The 20,170-nt window shown below is 41.1% G+C and overlaps 1 protein-coding gene across 3 annotated transcripts in view; it reads left to right on the plus strand.

Annotated features, from left to right (window-relative positions):
- Positions 1 to 20,170, plus strand: part of LOC139761662 (protein Aster-B-like) — a 293,330-nt gene that overhangs the window by 167,086 nt on the left and 106,074 nt on the right. For all 3 annotated transcript variants that reach the window (XM_071685977.1, XM_071685978.1, XM_071685979.1), the window contains exon 7: positions 449 to 652. In XM_071685977.1, the coding sequence (XP_071542078.1) occupies positions 449 to 652 (204 nt within the window). The remainder of the gene's footprint in view (positions 1 to 448; positions 653 to 20,170) is intronic.

Consider the following 20,170-nt stretch of genomic DNA (forward strand, 5'->3'; position numbering starts at 1 on the left):
AACAAATCAAGAAACATTATGATAATTATGGAAGGCTATATTTCACTTTAATATGTTTTGCATAAGCTGAAAATGTGTATGAGTTAGTTTTGGGTTCTCTAAATACATGATCCACTCAATAGTGTATGAGTGAGTTCTGGGTTCTATAAATACATGATCCACTCAATAGAATGAAGAATAGATTGATAATGATGCATGGATTTGTAGGATTTTGTGTATTGCTTAATTTTGCATAAGCTTTCAAGTTTCATATGTTGAAGCAATAGAAAATTGTCAGGTTGTTGACAAATATGATTTACTCTCGGCAAAATTTTTATGCTTTAAATCCCTAACATATTGATACTCCCCTCCAAAGAATTCTGAGCTAATCTTTATTATTTTTTCCAATTCCTTTTCCTTTGGAAGGGTAAGCAAATATTTCATGAAAATCTTTTGTTTCTTCTTACAGCAAATGACAGCAACAGAGTTATGGCAGTGGGTTCATTCTAGCTATGGTGATGAACTAGGTCTGACAAGTGATGATGATGATTATGTAGCTCCGTCCACAGAGGATGATGCCAAGACAAACACAGGCTTAGTACATAGTGACCGAGCATGTGAATCATCCAGCCTTAATGCCAGTCTCAAGTTGTACAGTGTGGACTCGCTTGATGTAAGTACACTTGGTACTATTTGTTCATGTTGCATATGACTAAACGTTTTGGATTCTTACTTGTGAATGTATTTGTTTTAGACACACAAGAGAATAAAGTACAGTATGTGTATATTTGTTTCTTTATAAGGATTTTTTAATGTGTAATAGATGATGGAAGGACTGAAAATAGATTACAGAAAAAGTGTAGGGACTAGCCATGATATTATTTGGCAAGCATTTCTGTGTTTCATTAACTGTAAGTTGTATCAAATCAAAACAACAATTATTTCAGCTGATGAATAGAAAGAAATCTTGTGGTATAATGATCTGCACAATTATGATTGATCTTTTTGTCAGTATTATGAAGCAAGTTATGTTTTTTAAGAATTACATGTCAGTTGAGAAAATGTTATCTGATGTTTAGCAAAGCATATAAAGTTGATTTCTCAAGGGGCAGGTAAGTATGGCAATAACAGTGAAAGTGAGTTTTCATATTTTGGAAATAGTTGCTGTAGTTGGTTTGGGACTCGTTGATATACCAGCCATGTTCAAATGCTTGACATAATTAGTTTGTTCAAAGAAGAGGGATAGTGGGAAATATACTAGACGAATTTACTCCATCTGTAAGAATAGAGGAGAAAAGTCGGGACAACCCACTTTGACTCTTGAATTTTGTTAATTTTCATATTGTTCATCATGTTAGTTTCACCCCAATATATACCTCATCTAGATTTTGTTGGATTTAGAATTCATCCAGAGTATTCATTTCCTATTGAGCAGTTCTCCCAGGGAAGCAGATGTGTCAAAAACAAAAGTTAGGTGTCAACTTTGCTTAGTGTACTGACTGGTTGTTAGCAAAGGGTGCCTCAATTGACATGCATTTTCAAAAAAGATGGCCATATAAAAGAGAACATGCCAGCAGAAATGGTGAGAAAGAAATTGTGTACTTCATAGTAGGTTTTGTATATGCATTCCAGTATGAGACAGTCCATCAGAAGAGGAGGGTGAAGGTTGATAGTTACTGAAATCATTGATAGGACTATGAGTGGTAGATTAAAAGATCATGAGGAAGGATATATGGAGTAGCATTATTTTGTGGATTAGCTGTTTAATGTGATTGTTTGTATATAAAATGTTTGAAACAGAGAGGAGATTAAGTGCAGCATTCATTGATGTGGAAAAAATAATTTTGCAGAATAGATCAGAAATGGACATATGAAATTGTCAAAAATTGATATAGTTAGAGCTGTTAGAAGCAGCGAAAAAAATTATGCAAAGAGAGCAGGTAGTATGCATTTAAGTTTTGGGTGAAACAGGTATTGTATTTCCTTCTGGTTGTTTAATGTTAATGGGTGAGAAGCTTTAGGAAGGAATATGGAGGACTAGGTGAGAGAAGATGGTAATGTTGCTGTATGTCAGTGACTTTATTGCTGAAGGAGATGGAAGGAGAACGTGAAGGCTTCAATCCTCCCACCATCCATATGGGAGGAATTCCGTCATTCCCAATGGTGAACGTTTAGTTCTTCTAGGTAGAGGATGTCTGCTTGCCGGTGAGATGATGTCACGGCCTCATGGTGGGAGTTAAGATAGTCAAAGAAAGATATATAATCTATAGAATTAGGAGAGCAGCAAGTGAAACAAAGGAAAAATGTGGTAGTTGGGAGACACGCCTTAAGCCAGGTAGCATCAAAGTTTGGGGACTTAGGCCCTCTAGGCGTCCAACAGGTGTGTTTATGTTGGAATAAGAATAGACGTCAGCTCTGAACCGGAATTGAGTAGATATTGCAGTTGGATGTGAGAAAGGGATTAGTGAGAACATCATTGGACAACTGGGTCTCAGAGATAAGTACAATATTAGGAGAGGTATTAGAAAGATGATGTTCAGCATAAGAGAGGTTACTAGAGAGATCACGAATGTTGGGTTAGTGAATAGAAAAAGATGCATATCTATTAGAATCGGAAAGACCGTGGTAGGGGCCGATACTGCTACTGTCTGAACGTGAAGGCTTCAATCCTCCCACCATCCATATGGGAGGAATTCCGTCATTCCCAATGGTGAACGTTTAGTTCTTCTAGGTAGAGGATGTCTGCTTGCCGGTGAGATGATGTCACGGCCTCATGGTGGGAGTTAAGATAGTCAAAGAAAGATATATAATCTATAGAATTAGGAGAGCAGCAAGTGAAACAAAGGAAAAATGTGGTAGTTGGGAGACACGCCTTAAGCCAGGTAGCATCAAAGTTTGGGGACTTAGGCCCTCTAGGCGTCCAACAGGTGTGTTTATGTTGGAATAAGAATAGACGTCAGCTCTGAACCGGAATTGAGTAGATATTGCAGTTGGATGTGAGAAAGGGATTAGTGAGAACATCATTGGACAACTGGGTCTCAGAGATAAGTACAATATTAGGAGAGGTATTAGAAAGATGATGTTCAGCATAAGAGAGGTTACTAGAGAGATCACGAATGTTGGGTTAGTGAATAGAAAAAGATGCATATCTATTAGAATCGGAAAGACCGTGGTAGGGGCCGATACTGCTACTGTCTGAACGTGAAGGCTTCAATCCTCCCACCATCCATATGGGAGGAATTCCGTCATTCCCAATGGTGAACGTTTAGTTCTTCTAGGTAGAGGATGTCTGCTTGCCGGTGAGATGATGTCACGGCCTCATGGTGGGAGTTAAGATAGTCAAAGAAAGATATATAATCTATAGAATTAGGAGAGCAGCAAGTGAAACAAAGGAAAAATGTGGTAGTTGGGAGACACGCCTTAAGCCAGGTAGCATCAAAGTTTGGGGACTTAGGCCCTCTAGGCGTCCAACAGGTGTGTTTATGTTGGAATAAGAATAGACGTCAGCTCTGAACCGGAATTGAGTAGATATTGCAGTTGGATGTGAGAAAGGGATTAGTGAGAACATCATTGGACAACTGGGTCTCAGAGATAAGTTCAATATTAGGAGAGGTATTAGAAAGATGATGTTCAGCATAAGAGAGGTTACTAGAGAGATCACGAATGTTGGGTTAGTGAATAGAAAAAGATGCATATCTATTAGAATCGGAAAGACCGTGGTAGGGGCCGATACTGCTACTGTCTGAACTTGTTGGAATAAGAATAGACGTCAGCTCTGAACCGGAATTGAGTAGATATTGCAGTTGGATGTGAGAAAGGGATTAGTGAGAACATCATTGGACAACTGGGTCTCAGAGATAAGTACAATATTAGGAGAGGTATTAGAAAGATGATGTTCAGCATAAGAGAGGTTACTAGAGAGATCACGAATGTTGGGTTAGTGAATAGAAAAAGATGCATATCTATTAGAATCGGAAAGACCGTGGTAGGGGCCGATACTGCTACTGTCTGAACTTGTTGGAATAAGAATAGACGTCAGCTCTGAACCGGAATTGAGTAGATATTGCAGTTGGATGTGAGAAAGGGATTAGTGAGAACATCATTGGACAACTGGGTCTCAGAGATAAGTACAATATTAGGAGAGGTATTAGAAAGATGATGTTCAGCATAAGAGAGGTTACTAGAGAGATCACGAATGTTGGGTTAGTGAATAGAAAAAGATGCATATCTATTAGAATCGGAAAGACCGTGGTAGGGGCCGATACTGCTACTGTCTGAACGTGAAGGCTTCAATCCTCCCACCATCCATATGGGAGGAATTCCGTCATTCCCAATGGTGAACGTTTAGTTCTTCTAGGTAGAGGATGTCTGCTTGCCGGTGAGATGATGTCACGGCCTCATGGTGGGAGTTAAGATAGTCAAAGAAAGATATATAATCTATAGAATTAGGAGAGCAGCAAGTGAAACAAAGGAAAAATGTGGTAGTTGGGAGACACGCCTTAAGCCAGGTAGCATCAAAGTTTGGGGACTTAGGCCCTCTAGGCGTCCAACAGGTGTGTTTATGTTGGAATAAGAATAGACGTCAGCTCTGAACCGGAATTGAGTAGATATTGCAGTTGGATGTGAGAAAGGGATTAGTGAGAACATCATTGGACAACTGGGTCTCAGAGATAAGTACAATATTAGGAGAGGTATTAGAAAGATGATGTTCAGCATAAGAGAGGTTACTAGAGAGATCACGAATGTTGGGTTAGTAAATAGAAAAAGATGCATATCTATTAGAATCGGAAAGACCGTGGTAGGGGCCGATACTGCTACTGTCTGAACTTGTTGGAATAAGAATAGACGTCAGCTCTGAACCGGAATTGAGTAGATATTGCAGTTGGATGTGAGAAAGGGATTAGTGAGAACATCATTGGACAACTGGGTCTCAGAGATAAGTACAATATTAGGAGAGGTATTAGAAAGATGATGTTCAGCATAAGAGAGGTTACTAGAGAGATCACGAATGTTGGGTTAGTGAATAGAAAAAGATGCATATCTATTAGAATCGGAAAGACCGTGGTAGGGGCCGATACTGCTACTGTCTGAACTTGATCTCCCCCCCCCCTCCTCCCCCGAGTCAAGCAGGAACCCGGAGATTCTTAGCACCCCATGATTCCGGGGACTATGGGCCATAGGTTTGTTGGGTTCTATAATGATTAAAGAGCGATTGTACTAACACGAGATAGCAGAATAGGTGAGAATAGGTGAGTTTTGAGTAGGTGTATGGTGTTTGTAAAGAGAAGGTGGCAGGACTAGCCCAGTAGTCCCGTTCTGGTGGAACAGAAAGGAGGATGTAAGATGGTTCCGGGCACCTCTTGAACGTTCTTAAGTCAGGTCGGTAGTACCACCTAGGACGGCTGCTGCCAACAGCCTACTCCACAAGCACCAAAAACTTGGCAGAACAAAATCTTTTAGCTCAGTAGTCAGTTCACAGCTGTTGAGCAAGGTTGCAGCTTCATGAATGTCGAAGAACATGTCTCTTATAAAGGCATCCATGAAAAAGTTTGGTGGAATTGCAAAATAAAAAGAACGTAGCTTGTAAATTTTGAATTTGTTCGAAATGTTATGTTACGAAAAATTCCACATATCTTTATATACTATTTACTGTATAGTGAATTCTTTAACTACACAAGTGGGAGAACTCTGGAACCGGCTCGCTTATATCTTGCTAGGGTTGTTAAGAGGAAAGGAAGGGAGCATGATAGTGGCGGGAGGCGACGACTCTTTCCTTATCACTTACCGTTAACTCATGCACGTTGTTGTTGTCTGCTGTTCTATTTTCTTTTGGGAACATGTTTTCCTTGTATCTAAGGTCACACGGACTAGGGTGGTAGTGAATAGGATACAGCTACACAAGTAATGTACGTAACTAGTGCATTCGTTATAGCCATATGCCTTCAAGATAATCAGGTACTTTTCACTCGCCGCTTAAGAGGATGCACTCACCCTCGATGCGTACGCGAGCGCTAGCCAGGTACATTGGCACCGACCCAGTGTTCGAGCACTGAGTAGACACCCACGCACTGATCAGGTGTACTCGTTGTCCTAGCTAGCACTGACGAGGTGCACTTCTATAAGTACACTGCCATCGGTTCAGTATGCTAGCACTGGCCAGGTACACTCGCAATGACCAGGTGCATTCGTATGCATTAGGTACACTGGCTTGGATCCAGTGCGTCAGCACTAACCAGGAACTCGCTCATTGACCAGGTGCATTCGCCCTAAGTAGGGACATTGGCATGGATCCGGTACGCTTGCACTGCCCAAGTACACCAGCACTGGCTAGGTGCACTCGTCCTCGAGAGAGCGAGTTTGGATGCACTTGGGAAGAGTGCCACTGAATGCTGTGTGTGAGAGGGTGTGGCGCTGGCGTTGGGGAAGTGATGCAGATTGAGGGAAGAAAAAAAAAGCGGGGAGCGGGAAGGCTGTGCTTATGGTTGTTTATTTAGACTATCGACTACATGGGATTATGTAAGCTCTCTGTCTTGATTAAAACCATTAATCGAATACTCTTAACACCATCTACAGGTGCATAAGATAATTCGAAAGACCATAGACGTTCTCTGCGAATGAAGGCCTCGTCCCGAGTTCTGGTGTACCGGGCGACCTTACCCGTCACCGCTGCCATGGTTGCGGTGGTAGGTCTGCACTACTGCTCCCATGGCGATGTGTACTTATATCCTCATTACGCGTGTGCGCAATCACGTGCATACACTCGTATAGCAATACTGAGAATTCTTAACCCAACTATATTGCTTACGTATTCGTGATAATACAATTTTGCGCTTGAGTTTATACGTGTAGCATATGTTCACGTACATATATCCAGCGCATATGATTTACGAGCATATGAAACAAGTGCACGCAGCTGTGTGCATAGCCAACAGTATAGAACTTATTAATTTAGTTATTGAAGGTAGAGGAAAAAATATGTGGGAGAGATCGCAAACCACAGTAAAAGAATGTGACATAGTGTATTGGATGGATTCTACGTTATGGGCAGTTGTATTTAGTTTTGAAATTGTGTGAAATGAGAGAATAACGTTGCCAGTTCCATTCGGACTGTGATGACTGAATTAAATATTAGTCATTCGATCACTGGGAGATTGTAAATAATAGTTAGTTACCATTTGTGGTTAAGATACGATGTATCTACCAGTCTCTTATATCAGGATATGGTGGACCAGACAAAAAACACCAGGAAGCCCTGGCAAATATGAGATGATGATGTTCGTTTACGACGGAAATCACATTTTTACCCACTTATGAATATGTGATTCAGAAGTCAAAACACTCCTCTCCTATAGTGTCGACAGTTAGAGCAGCCTTTATATTCGATAATCGAGAAGCATGATGGCATATGAATTTTCGTGCTGGCTGATCGGTTAGCCGTCGCAACTGCTCAAGGTTTCACAGTGACGAACGCCCTTGATAGGCTTCTGTTGTGCTATGTACCATCTACTATTGAGTTACGTAAAGTACATTTAAGGGCAGAGTGATAACCCCACGAGAACGACGACACGACCCTGGGTAAGATGGCCTCTCAAGGGTCATGTCAAACGTCATAGCATCATACGCAAGGGTAAGGGGCCATATACGAAGCGAAAGTGTATGTGGGTTGAAAATTATCTTGAAAACCTGAAGGAAACTTATGTGTAAGCTCATTCATCTGGTGTTTATAATTTGAGACCTGATGATCTAAAGGCCCTATTGTATAAAGTTTTGATTAACAAATCAACTAACTAATCTGGTGATCATACATACCCTCACGCTCAAATTGGTGCCTGCGGCAGGATAGACTACGTATATTGTTGGAGAGCACGAGATGGAGATGGGTTGGAGGGGATGGGAGGTACTGCATTGTAAGATTCCACAAATTGATAACCTAAATGTTGTGAAAAATTTTAAATTCCCTCTTCTACAGTGCATTTTATGTGTTATTTTTTTTTTTTTTTTTAGTAGGTAGGACAGTTTAATTTTGACCATTTTTACATTTTTTCCCCCAACACGATGCTTCCGCTTGCGGCATTTTGTTCCACAAAGGTGCAGTCTGAATACTGTATTGGGTAGTTTGAATGAGTCTGAATCTTAGTTTTTAGTACAGGAAGTGTAAATTTGAAAAGCATACCCTCTGAGGAGCGTGAATTTGAATCTAGTATGATTAGAGTGCTTTTGAAACAACATGATTATACATTATACATTGAATCGTGCTTACATTATAAGTTGTTTTGATTTTCAGTGGTAGCTTACAAAGCTTGACGTGTGAATCGGTCAGTGTTGTGTACAAATAGGAATATAAATCGAATCTTCGTCTGCAATATGTGTTGTGTGGGTATGGATAGTGTTGAATCTCAATCTTAGCATGTATTATGGTTAGTATGAAATTGAATCTAAGCCTAAATTATGGTTGGTGTGAATATGACTCTTAGCACACATAGAGGTATTGTGATTCTAAATCTTAGTGTGCGTTATGGGCGGTGTGAATCTAAATCGTGGCCTGCATTATGGGTGATGTGAATCTGAATCAGTGAACATTGTGGGAAGTGTGAATCTAAATCGTAGTATTATGAATAGTGTGAATATTAATCATGGACATACAGCATAAGGACTGTAAATTTTGTTTGGTCTTATCGTACAGCGTACATACGAGTACGGAGAATCTTGAATCTGAATCTCAGCTATAGTGTTAACGTCAGTGTATCGTAGTATACATGTGAACAGTGTTACAAGCCGTGTGTCCTAGTTATTGAACTGTGTTAGCAGAGTTGTGGCTCATGTCATACACTGTGAACACTGTTACTAGCGATGTAGCTTAGGTCTTACATTGCACACTGTTATCGGGAGTCGTAGCCCAGTCTTATAGTGTGCACTGTGGCAACAGCTAGATGACCTAGATTGCAGTGTGAACAAAGTCACCAACGACGGAACTTTGTGGTGTAGCAGTCAGCGTTCCCCTGCGTGATGCATTTACGGGCCTCTCAGGGTCGAACGGGTAGGTTCGAATCCTGGTCGGCACATACGAGTCAACCCACCCCAGTGGTTAGGTCGATATAATGGATATAGGGTATATATGTCTTTATATATATTATTTATTATAATTTTATTATTATTATTATTATTATTATTATTATTATTATTATTATTATTACTGTTATTAGCGTTAATTAGATGGCCTGGATTAGTGCTTCACTTGCCCGTGCCGTCCCAGCTAACATAAGAAAGAAGTTGAGACACTTTGGAATGCCTTACCCATCACCAAGCTAAGCCAACCTCACACGCACTCCGTCTCCAGTTAAAATGGCCGTGATTATGTCGTTTACCTCAGAATGAGATAGTGCTTTTCCGGGAGAGAAATCCAGGTTTGCCTGTTGTTATGGGGCATGTATATGATAATACTAGCTCTGCTGTGAGTATACCACGAACAAGAACAATCAGATGTGTGTTTTACGCAGGAGCTGAAGCTGAATTCACCGAGCCAATAATGTGTGTGAACAGATATATTTATTGGTAGTGGATATTGTTATGCAAAACAAAACCTGGTGTAACCTAAACTAACCCAGCCCATGTAAACCTTAAACGTTTACTGAAGAAAATCCCGATCGAGCTTTGCGCACACATTGACACCGTTCTTTGTTTCAGTTCTGTAGTGCAATGTATTGCTAACATAGTGGATTTGTTTTTTTGAAGAATGGAAAGCGTCAGAGGTTTTCATCTGGTTTGCTTTCCCAAGCGTGTGTCGTGTGTGTTTGGAGGAATAGAAATGTAATCGCTTTGGCCTGAATTACTTGTGGTGTGGCGTGTAATGCCTGCCTGACCCACAACAACAAATTAGCTACAAGAACACCTTCATCACAGTGGGACGGTCCATGGGCACAGCGAAACTACCTCAGAAGACAGCAAAACGAAAATGACCTGCTTGACCCAGTGATGCCATATTAGATCCAAAAACAGATTTTTTTTTAGAAATGACAGGTGACCGTCTTCGGCCATTTTTCCCCAGTACAAAACAAACTTTTAGAGGATTTGTATATGTACTTAAACATGAGTCGAGATGCAGACGTAGCAGGGGCAGAAATCACGATGAATTGTTAGTTTGATAAAAGGCTGTCGTACGATATTGTATAAACATTAGGACGCACGATACCTTAGGCCAACTGGATGACCGACATGCATTGTTACTTGCTTATATTTGTACATGTTTGCCAGGTTTAGTCATAAAAGTAGCTGAAAATGTCGCTAAGAATACGACAGAACCGCAAGCCGAATATAAGCAATGTCAGTGCAAGGAAGTCTATATCACTTATTAATGTTGAGCAGCCGAATACGACGGTGGTCCTTTGTAAGCGGTCATGCGGGAGAATTGTATTTCATGGCGGGATAAAGCTTTAGCTCTGCGTGGTTTTCCCATCTAATTTGTGAGAATTGGCATGTCTACTGACCGTTAGGGTCAGGTCACAGGCCAGAACATCATATTGAAGGGTCGTAGCGTCATGCTTAAGAGGATAGCTGTTCTCTGCTGTCATATAAACCTTACATCATATTGAAGGGTCGTAGCGTCGTGCTTAAGAGGATAGCTGTTCCTCTGCTGTCATACAAACCTTGGTATTTTAAAGAAAAAAGAAATCGCTTGCGGCGGCCGTTTTTAGCTCCATATTAGGTCCCGAAAAGGGACTGACGGGCTGTCCACCCTTCCTGACCATTTAACTGTCATCAAACGCTTGCCTTGGAAAAGTGGGAGTGATGATGTTTACCCAACAAAGGTTTGAGATACATAGAGCAGCATGGTACACATTTCATCATCGATGAAACAGTAAAGTTGTATGTCTATAATGCGCGATCACATGAACATACTTCACAGCAATTTTTGGTCGAAACTATTTCCGCCAGAGAAAGAGAGAGGTTGATAAGCAGCGCTTACATATTGGAGAGACATAGTAGCAGGCTTTGTATATGCGTAGCAACGTGTTTAGTTTTTACTTTTAAGGGACTTTTCATACTCGTAGAGAAAGTGTCAGACGTACATAAATGTAATTGCTGAAAGTTGCTAAAGGCTTTAGATTTTAGGAATAACTTAAATATAAAGATAGTTTCAAGAAAGCTTCAGCTGTTAGAGAAAGCTTCTGAAACTTTGGAAGTTAAAATTGTTGAGAAAAGTTTCATATGGTTCAGAGACGTGTAAAAGTAATTGAGAATGGCTTTCTCTGCTGCAGACCACCTCAGAACTCTTCAAAAGTACTTTAGAAAGGTGACTGGTTGAGAAAATTCGTTTTAAATTTCTCTGCAATCAGTATGTAAATAAGAACATGGAGGAAGTTCCATAAGTACTTCATAGAAGTAATATTATGTAGTTAGGGTTTATATGTTGCACACAGCTTCAGAAGTAGATCTTTAGAATGATAGTAGAGAAAGGTCTCAGTTGGAGAGAGCTTGAGAAGTAGTTGACGAAAATAGTGATCGTAGAGAAAGGCTTCATCGCCGAGAGAAAGTTCACCGTTCTACAAACCGACCATTGAAAGTGTCTTCATCTGCTGGAGAAAGTTTCAGTTGTTTACTGAGGCGCTGATCACGGAGAAAGGCCTCGTCCGTCGGGGAAAGCTTTTGGAAGTTGTTTATAAAAGTACTGATCATGGAGAAGGACTTCAAATCAGTGAGAACCTATGGAGAGATTTTATGAATGTAAAGGCTCTGTTCGAAGGATTAGTTTCGATAAGCAAATCATAGTCTTAGGATAGCTCCAATCAAGAGGGATTTCTGTTGGCGGTTGGAAAAGAAAAAAAGTCTGAGTGAAGAATGAGAAATTTGTTTATTGTTCTCAAGGTCAGTCTCAACTCTTGCCAGCTGTCGTTGGTGATCGCATCCACAAGGTTGTCCACGGAGGCAAAATGATAAACATTCTCTAGAGGGAACAATGCACCCACTTAAATCTGGCGAGTAATCGCGGCAGGTGATAAGGGAGAGCTCGGATGAGAGAGTGTGTGGCAGGGGGGTGTTCGTGTGCGCGCGCGGGGGTAGAGTGAGAGGAGAGTACATGTGTACCGTACTCCTCGCCGCCACCGCAGATGTCAGTGTGTGAAGATCGTGAGACATTTCGGACGTTCTCTCGTCCTCTCTCTCTTTTTTTTTGTGTGTGTGTGTGTGTGTGTGTGTGTGTGTGTGTGTGTGTGTGTGTGTGTGTGTATGTATGTATGTATGTGTGAACTTCCTCTCGCCTAACGTAGGGATCCCGAACTGTGTCATCTCGGAGCGTTAAGGGACAGGATTGGTTGGTTCTAGTCTGCAGTGTTCGTTGGTCTCTAGTGACAAGGGATGTTTTGGAAACTGATTTGCCAACCAAATCGTCTTAGTGTAACATTTTTTTTTCAACTTGGCTTCTCATCCCTGCACTTCATAGGTTATAGTACTTTCCTTTGCAACCAGGTTTGGCTTTACTTGAAAATGGACGCTTATCATAATACAGTATTGTATCTTCCTTTAACAAAAGCATAGGATAATGAAAACAGCACGACCATATCTGTAGTGACTGAAGCCTTGAGTGATGGTGCTGCTAACTGGAATTAATGGTCATGAAAATAACCGTTGATGCCGGTAGAATATTGATGGGATTGAAAATAGTCTCCCAGAATCCTATCGGTAGTGTGGCAATGGTTGAGATAGATTGGCTCGTTGATAGCCTCCGTTTCCATCCTCACTAATGAGAAAGTAGATGAGAGTGGTGGAATTAATCAAGTGTGAAAGAAAAGTAGTGGTAGTAACCCTTGTGAGGATGGTGTTTTTGGCTTGTGAGACTTCCAGAAGGGACGGTCCCCTGGAAACTAAGTCCAATATTTGCCACTTTTCCGCTTCCGGATATGTTTATAGCAAGGAAGTGCTTTGAAGGCTTCGGTTATTTTTAGTGCACAGAGTGGAGCTGGGGGAAAGAACAATGTTCTAGACCTTCCAGTAGGTGACTTATTCTTCTGCATTAATATATTGAAGGGTTGATATTGGCTGTAGTAAACTTGGTGAAACTTCAGGTTATTCGTACTCATGCCTAGATACATGCTGCTGTCAAGGGTGTAGATAGGCTTGAACTCGCACACAAGATCATAGCAGTTTGTGTAGAGTATGTATTACAATTTAGAGCCATATATGCGGGCGTGGCCCGTGCAAACCTCTCCCCCTCCCCACCCTGTCCAACCTTCTCTTTATATGACTGACATACTTGCCCGGCATTTCTTTCTGCGACACGTTACGGTTCTTCACTGTATCGTCTCCAAGCTGCACCCATACATTTATCTTTCTACCGAAAGAGGTAGATAAAGTGCGTAAGACGAGGGAACAAATGGGAACTTCAGTGAAGGGGGCTAATGGAGAGGTGATAGCAAGTAGTGGTGATGTGAGGAGATGGAGAGAGTTTTTTGAAGGTTTGTTGAATGTGTTTGATGATAGAGTGGCAGGTAGAGGCTGTTTACGTCGAGGTGGTGTGCAAAGTGAGAGGGTTAGGGAGAATGATTTGGTAAACAGAGAAGGGGTAGTACAAGCTTTGCGGAAGATGAAAGCCGGCAAGGCAGCGGGTTTGGATGGTATTGCAGTGCAATTTTAAAAAAGGGGGTGACTGTATTGTTGACTGGTTGGCAAGGTTAATTTATGTATGTATGACATGTATGACTCATGGAGAAGTGCCTGAGGATTGGCGGAATGCCTGCATAGTTCCATTGTACAAAGGAATGATTGAAAGGGTGAAGGCATGTACAGAGCATCAGATTGGGAAAGAGCAGTGTGGTTTCAGAAGTGGTAGAGGTTGTGTGGATCAGGTGTTTGCTTTGGAGAATGTATGTGAGAAATACTTAGAAAAGCAAATGGATTTGTATGTAGCATTTATGGATCTGGAGAAGGCATATGATAGAGTTGATATCGATACTCTGTGGAAGGTATTAAGAATATATGGTGTGGGAGGCAAGTTGTTAGAAGCAGTGAAAAGTTTTTATCGAGGATGTAAGGCATGTGTACTTGTAGGAAGAGAGGAAAGTGATTGGTTCTCAGTTAATGTAGGTTTGCGGCATGATTGTTTAATTTGTTTATGGATGGGGTTGTTAGGGAGGTGAATGCAAGAGTTTTGGAAAGAGGGGCAAATATGCAGTCTGTTGAGGATGAGAGAGCTTGGGAATTGAGTCAGTTGTTGTTCGATGATGATACAGCACTGGTGGCTGATTCATGTGAGAAACTGCAGAGGCTGGTGACTGAGTTTGGTAAAGTGTGTGAAAGAAGAAAGCTAAGAGCAAGGTTATTAGGTACAGTAGGGTTGAGTGTCAAGTCAATTGGGAGGTAAGTTTGAATGGAGAAAAACTGGAGGAGGTGAAGTGTTTTAGATATCTGGGAGTGGAATTGGCAGTGGATGGAACAATGGAAGCGGAAGTGAATCATAGGGTGGAGGAGGGAGAGAAAATTTTGGGACCCTTGAAGAATGTGTGGAAGTCGAGAACATTATCTCGGAAAGCAAAAATGGACATGTTTCAAGGAAAAGTGTTTCCAACAATGTTATATGGTTGCGAGGCGTGGACTATGGATAGAGTTGTGCGGAGGAGGGTGGATGTGTTGGAAATGAGATGTTTGAGGACAATATGTGTTGTGAGGTGGTTTGATCGAGTAAGTAATAATAGGATAAGAGAGATGTGTGGTAATAAAAAGAGTGTGGTTGAGAGAGCAGAAGAGGGTGTTTTGAAATGGTTTGGTCACATTGGGAGAATGAGTGAGGAAAGATTGACCAAGAGGATATATGTGTCATGTATAATGCACCGAAACCACAGCTCCCTTTCCACATCCAGGCCCCACAAAACTTTCCATGCTTTACCCCAGACGATTCACATGCCCTGGTTCAATTCATTAAAAGCACGTCGATCCCGTTATACCACATCGTTCCAGTTCACTCTATTCCTTGCACGCCTTTCACCCTCCTGCATGTTCAGGCTCCGATCACTTAAAATCTTTTTCACTCCATCTTTCCACCTCCAATTTGGTCTCCCACTTCTCCTCGTTCCCTCCACCTTTGACACATATATCCTCTTTGTCAATCTTTCCTCACTCATTCTCTCCATGTGACCAAACCATTTCAAAACCCTTTTCTGCTCTCTCAACCACACTCTTTATTACTACACATCTCTCTTACTCTTTCATTAATTACTCGATCATACCCCCTCACACCATATATTGTCCTCAAACATCTCATTTCCAGCACATCCACCTTCCTCCGCACAACTCTATCTATAGCCCAGGCCTCGCAACCATATATCATTGTTGGAACCACTGTTCCTTCAAACATACCCATTTTTGCTTTCCAAGACAACGTTCTCGACTTCCACGCATTCTTCAACGCTTTCAGAACTTTCGCCCCCTCCCCCATCCTATGATTCACTTCCGCATCCATGGCTCCATCCGCTGCCAAATCCACTCCCAACAGCCTGGCTGTTGGAGGTTTGTATGTTCTATGAAGGTGCACTTTGTTCATATATATATATATATATATATATATATATATATATATATATATATATATATATATATATATATATATATATATATAGTGAAATTGGAAAAAATGTAGCTTAGACATTGAGGCTTATTGATACAGTGGTTAAATTGATGAGAACTACTATTGACGTTTGTGTAAATGAATTATACATTTCCCTTTTCCATAGCCAGAGGTTGAACCATTATGTGGCATTCATTTTTTCATTTCATTTCAAGCTAGAAGTTTCAGTTTTCTAAATTATTTCTTACATTTTTCATATGTATATATATGTATATGTGTGTGTGTGTGTGTGTGTATATGTGCGTATGTGTGTGTATATATATATATATATATATATATATATATATATATATATATATATATATATATATTATCCCTGGGGATAGGGGTGAGAGAATACTTCCCACGCATTCCTCGCGTGTCGTGGAAGGCGACTAAAGGGGACGGGAGCGGGGGGCCAGAAATCCTCCCCTCCTTGTGTTTTTTTTAACTTTCTAAAATGGGAAACAGAAGAAGGAGTCACGCGGGGAGTGCTCATCCTCCTCGAAAGCTCAGACTGGGGTGTCTAAATGTGTGTGGATGTAACCAAGATTTGAAAAAAGGAGAGATAGGTAGTATGTTTGAGGAAAGGAACCTGGATGTTTTGGCTCTGAGTGAAACGAAGCTCAAGGGTAAAGGGGAAGAGTGGTTTGGGAATGTCTTGGGATTAAAGTCAGGGGTTAGTGAGAGGACAAGAGCAAGGGAAGGAGTAGCACTACTCCTGAAACAGGAGTTGTGGAAGTATGTGATAGAATGTAAGAAAGTAAATTCTCGATTAATATGGGTAAAACTGAAAGTTGATGGAGAGAGATGGGTTATTATTGGTGCATATGCACCTGGGCATGAGAAGAAAGATCATGAGAGGCAAGTGTTTTGGGAGCAGCTGAATAAGTGTGTTAGTGGTTTTGATGCACGAGACCGGGTTATAGTGATGGGTGATTTGAATGCAAAGGTGAGTAATGTGGCAGTTGAAGGAATAATTGGCATACATGGGGTGTTCAGTGTTGTAAATGGAAATGGTGAAGAGCTTGTAGATTTATTTGCTGAAAAAGATCTGGTGATTGGGAATACCTGGTTTAAAAAGCGAGATATACATAAGTATACGTATGTAAGTAGGAGAGATGGTCAGAGAGCATTATTGGATTACGTGTTAATTGACAGGCGCGCGAAAGAGAGACTTTTGGATGTTAATGTGCTGAGAGGTGCAACTGGAGGGATGTCTGATCATTATCTTGTGGAGGCTAAGGTGAAGATTTGTATGGGTTTTCAGAAAAGAAGAGTGAATGTTGGGGTGAAGAGGGTGGTGAGAGTAAGTGAGCTTGGGAAGGAGACTTGTGTGAGGAAGTACCAGGAGAGACTGAGTACAGAATGGAAAAAGGTGAGAACAATGGAAGTAAGGGGAGTGGGGGAGGAATGGGATGTATTTAGGGAATCAATGATGGATTGCGCAAAAGATGCTTGTGGCATGAGAAGAGTGGGAGGTGGGTTGATTAGAGAGAGTAGTGAGTGGTGGGATGAAGAAGTAAGATTATTAGTGAAAGAGAAGAGAGAGGCATTTGGACGATTTTTGCAGGGAAAAATGCAATTGAGTGGGAGATTTATAAAAGAAAGAGACAGGAGGTCAAGAGAAAGGTGCAAGAGGTGAAAAAGAGGGCAAATGAGAGTTGGGGTGAGAGAGTATCATTAAATTTTAGGGAGAATAAAAAGATGTTCTGGAAGGAGGTAAATAAAGTGCGTAATACAAGGGAGCAAATGGAACTTCAGTGAAGGGCGCAAATGGGGAGGTGATAACAAGTAGTGGTGATGTGAGAAGGAGATGGAGTGAGTATTTTGAAGGTTTGTTGAATGTGTTTGATGATAGAGTGGCAGATATAGGGTGTTTTGGTCGAGGTGGTGTGCAAAGTGAGAGGGTTAGGGAAAATGATTTGGTAAACAGAGAAGAGGTAGTAAAAGCTTTGCGGAAGATGAAAGCCGGCAAGGCAGCGGGTTTGGATGGTATTGCAGTGGAATTTATTAAAAAAGGGGGTGACTGTATTGTTGACTGGTTGGCAAGGTTATTTAATGTATGTATGACTCATTGTGAGGTGCCTGAGGATTGGCGGAATGCGTGCATAGTGCCATTGTACAAAGGCAAAGGGGATAAGAGTGAGTGCTCAAATTACAGAGGTATAAGTTTGTTGAGTATTCCTGGTAAATTATATGGGAGGGTATTGATTGAGAGGGTGAAAGCATGTACAGAGCATCAGATTGGGGAAGAGCAGTGTGGTTTCAGAAGTGGTAGAGGATGTGTGGATCAGGTGTTTGCTTTGAAGAATGTATGTGAGAAATACTTAGAAAAGGAAATGGATTTGTATGTAGCATTTATGGATCTGGAGAAGGCATATGATAGAGTTGATAGAGATGCTCTGTGGAAGGTATTAAGAATATATGGTGTGGGAGGCAAGTTGTTAGAAGCAGTGAAAAGTTTTTATCGAGGATGTAAGGCATGTGTACGTGTAGGAAGAGAGGAAAGTGATTGGTTCTCAGTGAATGTAGGTTTGCGGCTGGGGTGTGTGATGTCTCCATGGTTGTTTAATTTGTTTATGGATGGGGTTGTTAGGGAGGTGAATGCAAGAGTTTTGGAAAGAGGGGCAAGTATGAAGTCTGTTGGGGATGAGAGAGCTTGGGAAGTGAGTCAGTTGTTGTTCGCTGATGATACAGCGCTAGTGGCTGATTCATGTGAGAAACTGCAGAAGCTGGTGACTGAGTTTGGTAAAGTGTGTGAAAGAAGAAAGTTAAGAGTAAATGTGAATAAGAGCAAGGTTATTAGGTACAGTGGGGTTGAGGGTCAAGTCAATTGGGAGGTGAGTTTGAATGGAGAAAAAAAATATATATATATATATATATATATATATATATATATATATATATATATATATATATATATATATATATATACATGTATATATATATGGAGTGAAAAAGATTTTGAGTGATCGGGGCCTGAACATGCAGGAGGGTGAAAGGCGTGCAAGGAATAGAGTGAATTGGAACGATATGGTATACCGGTACTGACGTGCTGTCAGTGGATTGAACCAGGTCATGTGAAGCGTCTGGGGTAAAGCATGGAAAGTTCTGTGGGGCCTGGATGTGGAAAGGGAGCTGTGGTTTCGGTGCATTATTGCATGACAGCTACAGACCGAGTGTGAACGAATGTGGCCTTTGTTGTCTTCCTAGCGCTACCTCGCACACATGAGGGGGGAAGGGGTTGTTATTTCATGTGTGGCGGGGTAGCGATGGAATGAATAAAGGCAGAAAGTATGAATTATGTACATGTGTATATATGTATATGTCTGTGTATATATATATATATATATATATATATATATATATATATATATATATATATATATATATATATATATATATATATATGTATACGTTGAGATGTATAGGTATGTATATCTGCGTGTGTGGACGTGTATGTATATACATACATGTGTATGTGGGTGGGATGGGCTATTCTTTCGTTTGTTTCCTTGCGCTACCTCGCTAACGCGGGAGACAGCGACAAATCAATATATATATATATATATAAATGTGAATAAGAGCAAGGTTATTAGGTACAGTAGGGTTGAGGGTCAAGTCAGTTAGGAGGTAAGTTTGAATGGAGAGAAACTGGAGGAAGTAAAGTGTTTTAGATATCTGGGAGTGGATCTGGCAGCGGATGGAACCATGGAAGGGTGGTGGATCATAGGGTGGGGGAGGGGGCGAAAATTCTGGTAGCCTTGAAGAATGTGTGGAAGTCGAGAACATTATCTCGGAAAGCAAAAATGGGTATGTTTGAAGGAATAGTGGTTCCAACAATGTTGTATGGATGCGAGGCGTGGGCTATGGATAGAGTTGTGCGCAGGAGGATGGATGTGCTGGAAATGAGATGTTTGAGGACAATGTGTGGTGTGAGGTGGTTTGATCGAGTAAGTAACGTAAGGGTAAGAGAGATGTGTGGAAATAAAAAGAGCGTGGTTGAGAGAGCAGAAGAGGGTGTTTTGAAGTGGTTTGGGCACATGGAGAGAATGAGTGAGGAAAGATTGACCAAGAGGATATATGTGTCGGAGGTGGAGGGAACGAGGAGAAGTGGGAGACCAAATTGGAGGTGGAATGATGGAGTGAAAAAGTTTTTGTGTGATCGAGGCCAGAACATGCAGGAGGGTGAAAGGAGGGCAAGGAATAGAGTGAATTGGATGATGTGGTATACCGGGGTTGACGTGCTGTCAATGGATTGAATCAGGGCATGTGAAGCGTCTGGGGTAAACCATGGAAAGCTGTGTAGGTATGTATATTTGCGTGTGTGGACGTATGTATATACATGTGTATGGGGATGGGTTGGGCCATTTCTTTCGTTTGTTTCCTTGCGCTACCTCGCAAACGCGGGAGACAGCGACAAAGCAAAAAATTTAAAAAAAAGAAAATTCAAAAAAAAAAAACGAGGGGGGGGAAAATTTCAGCCCCCCGCTCCCTCCCCTTTTAGTCGCCTTCTACGAAAACGCAGGGAATACGTGGGAAGTATTCTTAAACCCCTATCCCCAGGATAATATTATTTTATAAAAATAATATATA

This window comes from Panulirus ornatus, chromosome 41 (genome assembly GCF_036320965.1).
Source record: "Panulirus ornatus isolate Po-2019 chromosome 41, ASM3632096v1, whole genome shotgun sequence".
Taxonomy (NCBI): Eukaryota; Metazoa; Arthropoda; class Malacostraca; order Decapoda; family Palinuridae; genus Panulirus; species Panulirus ornatus.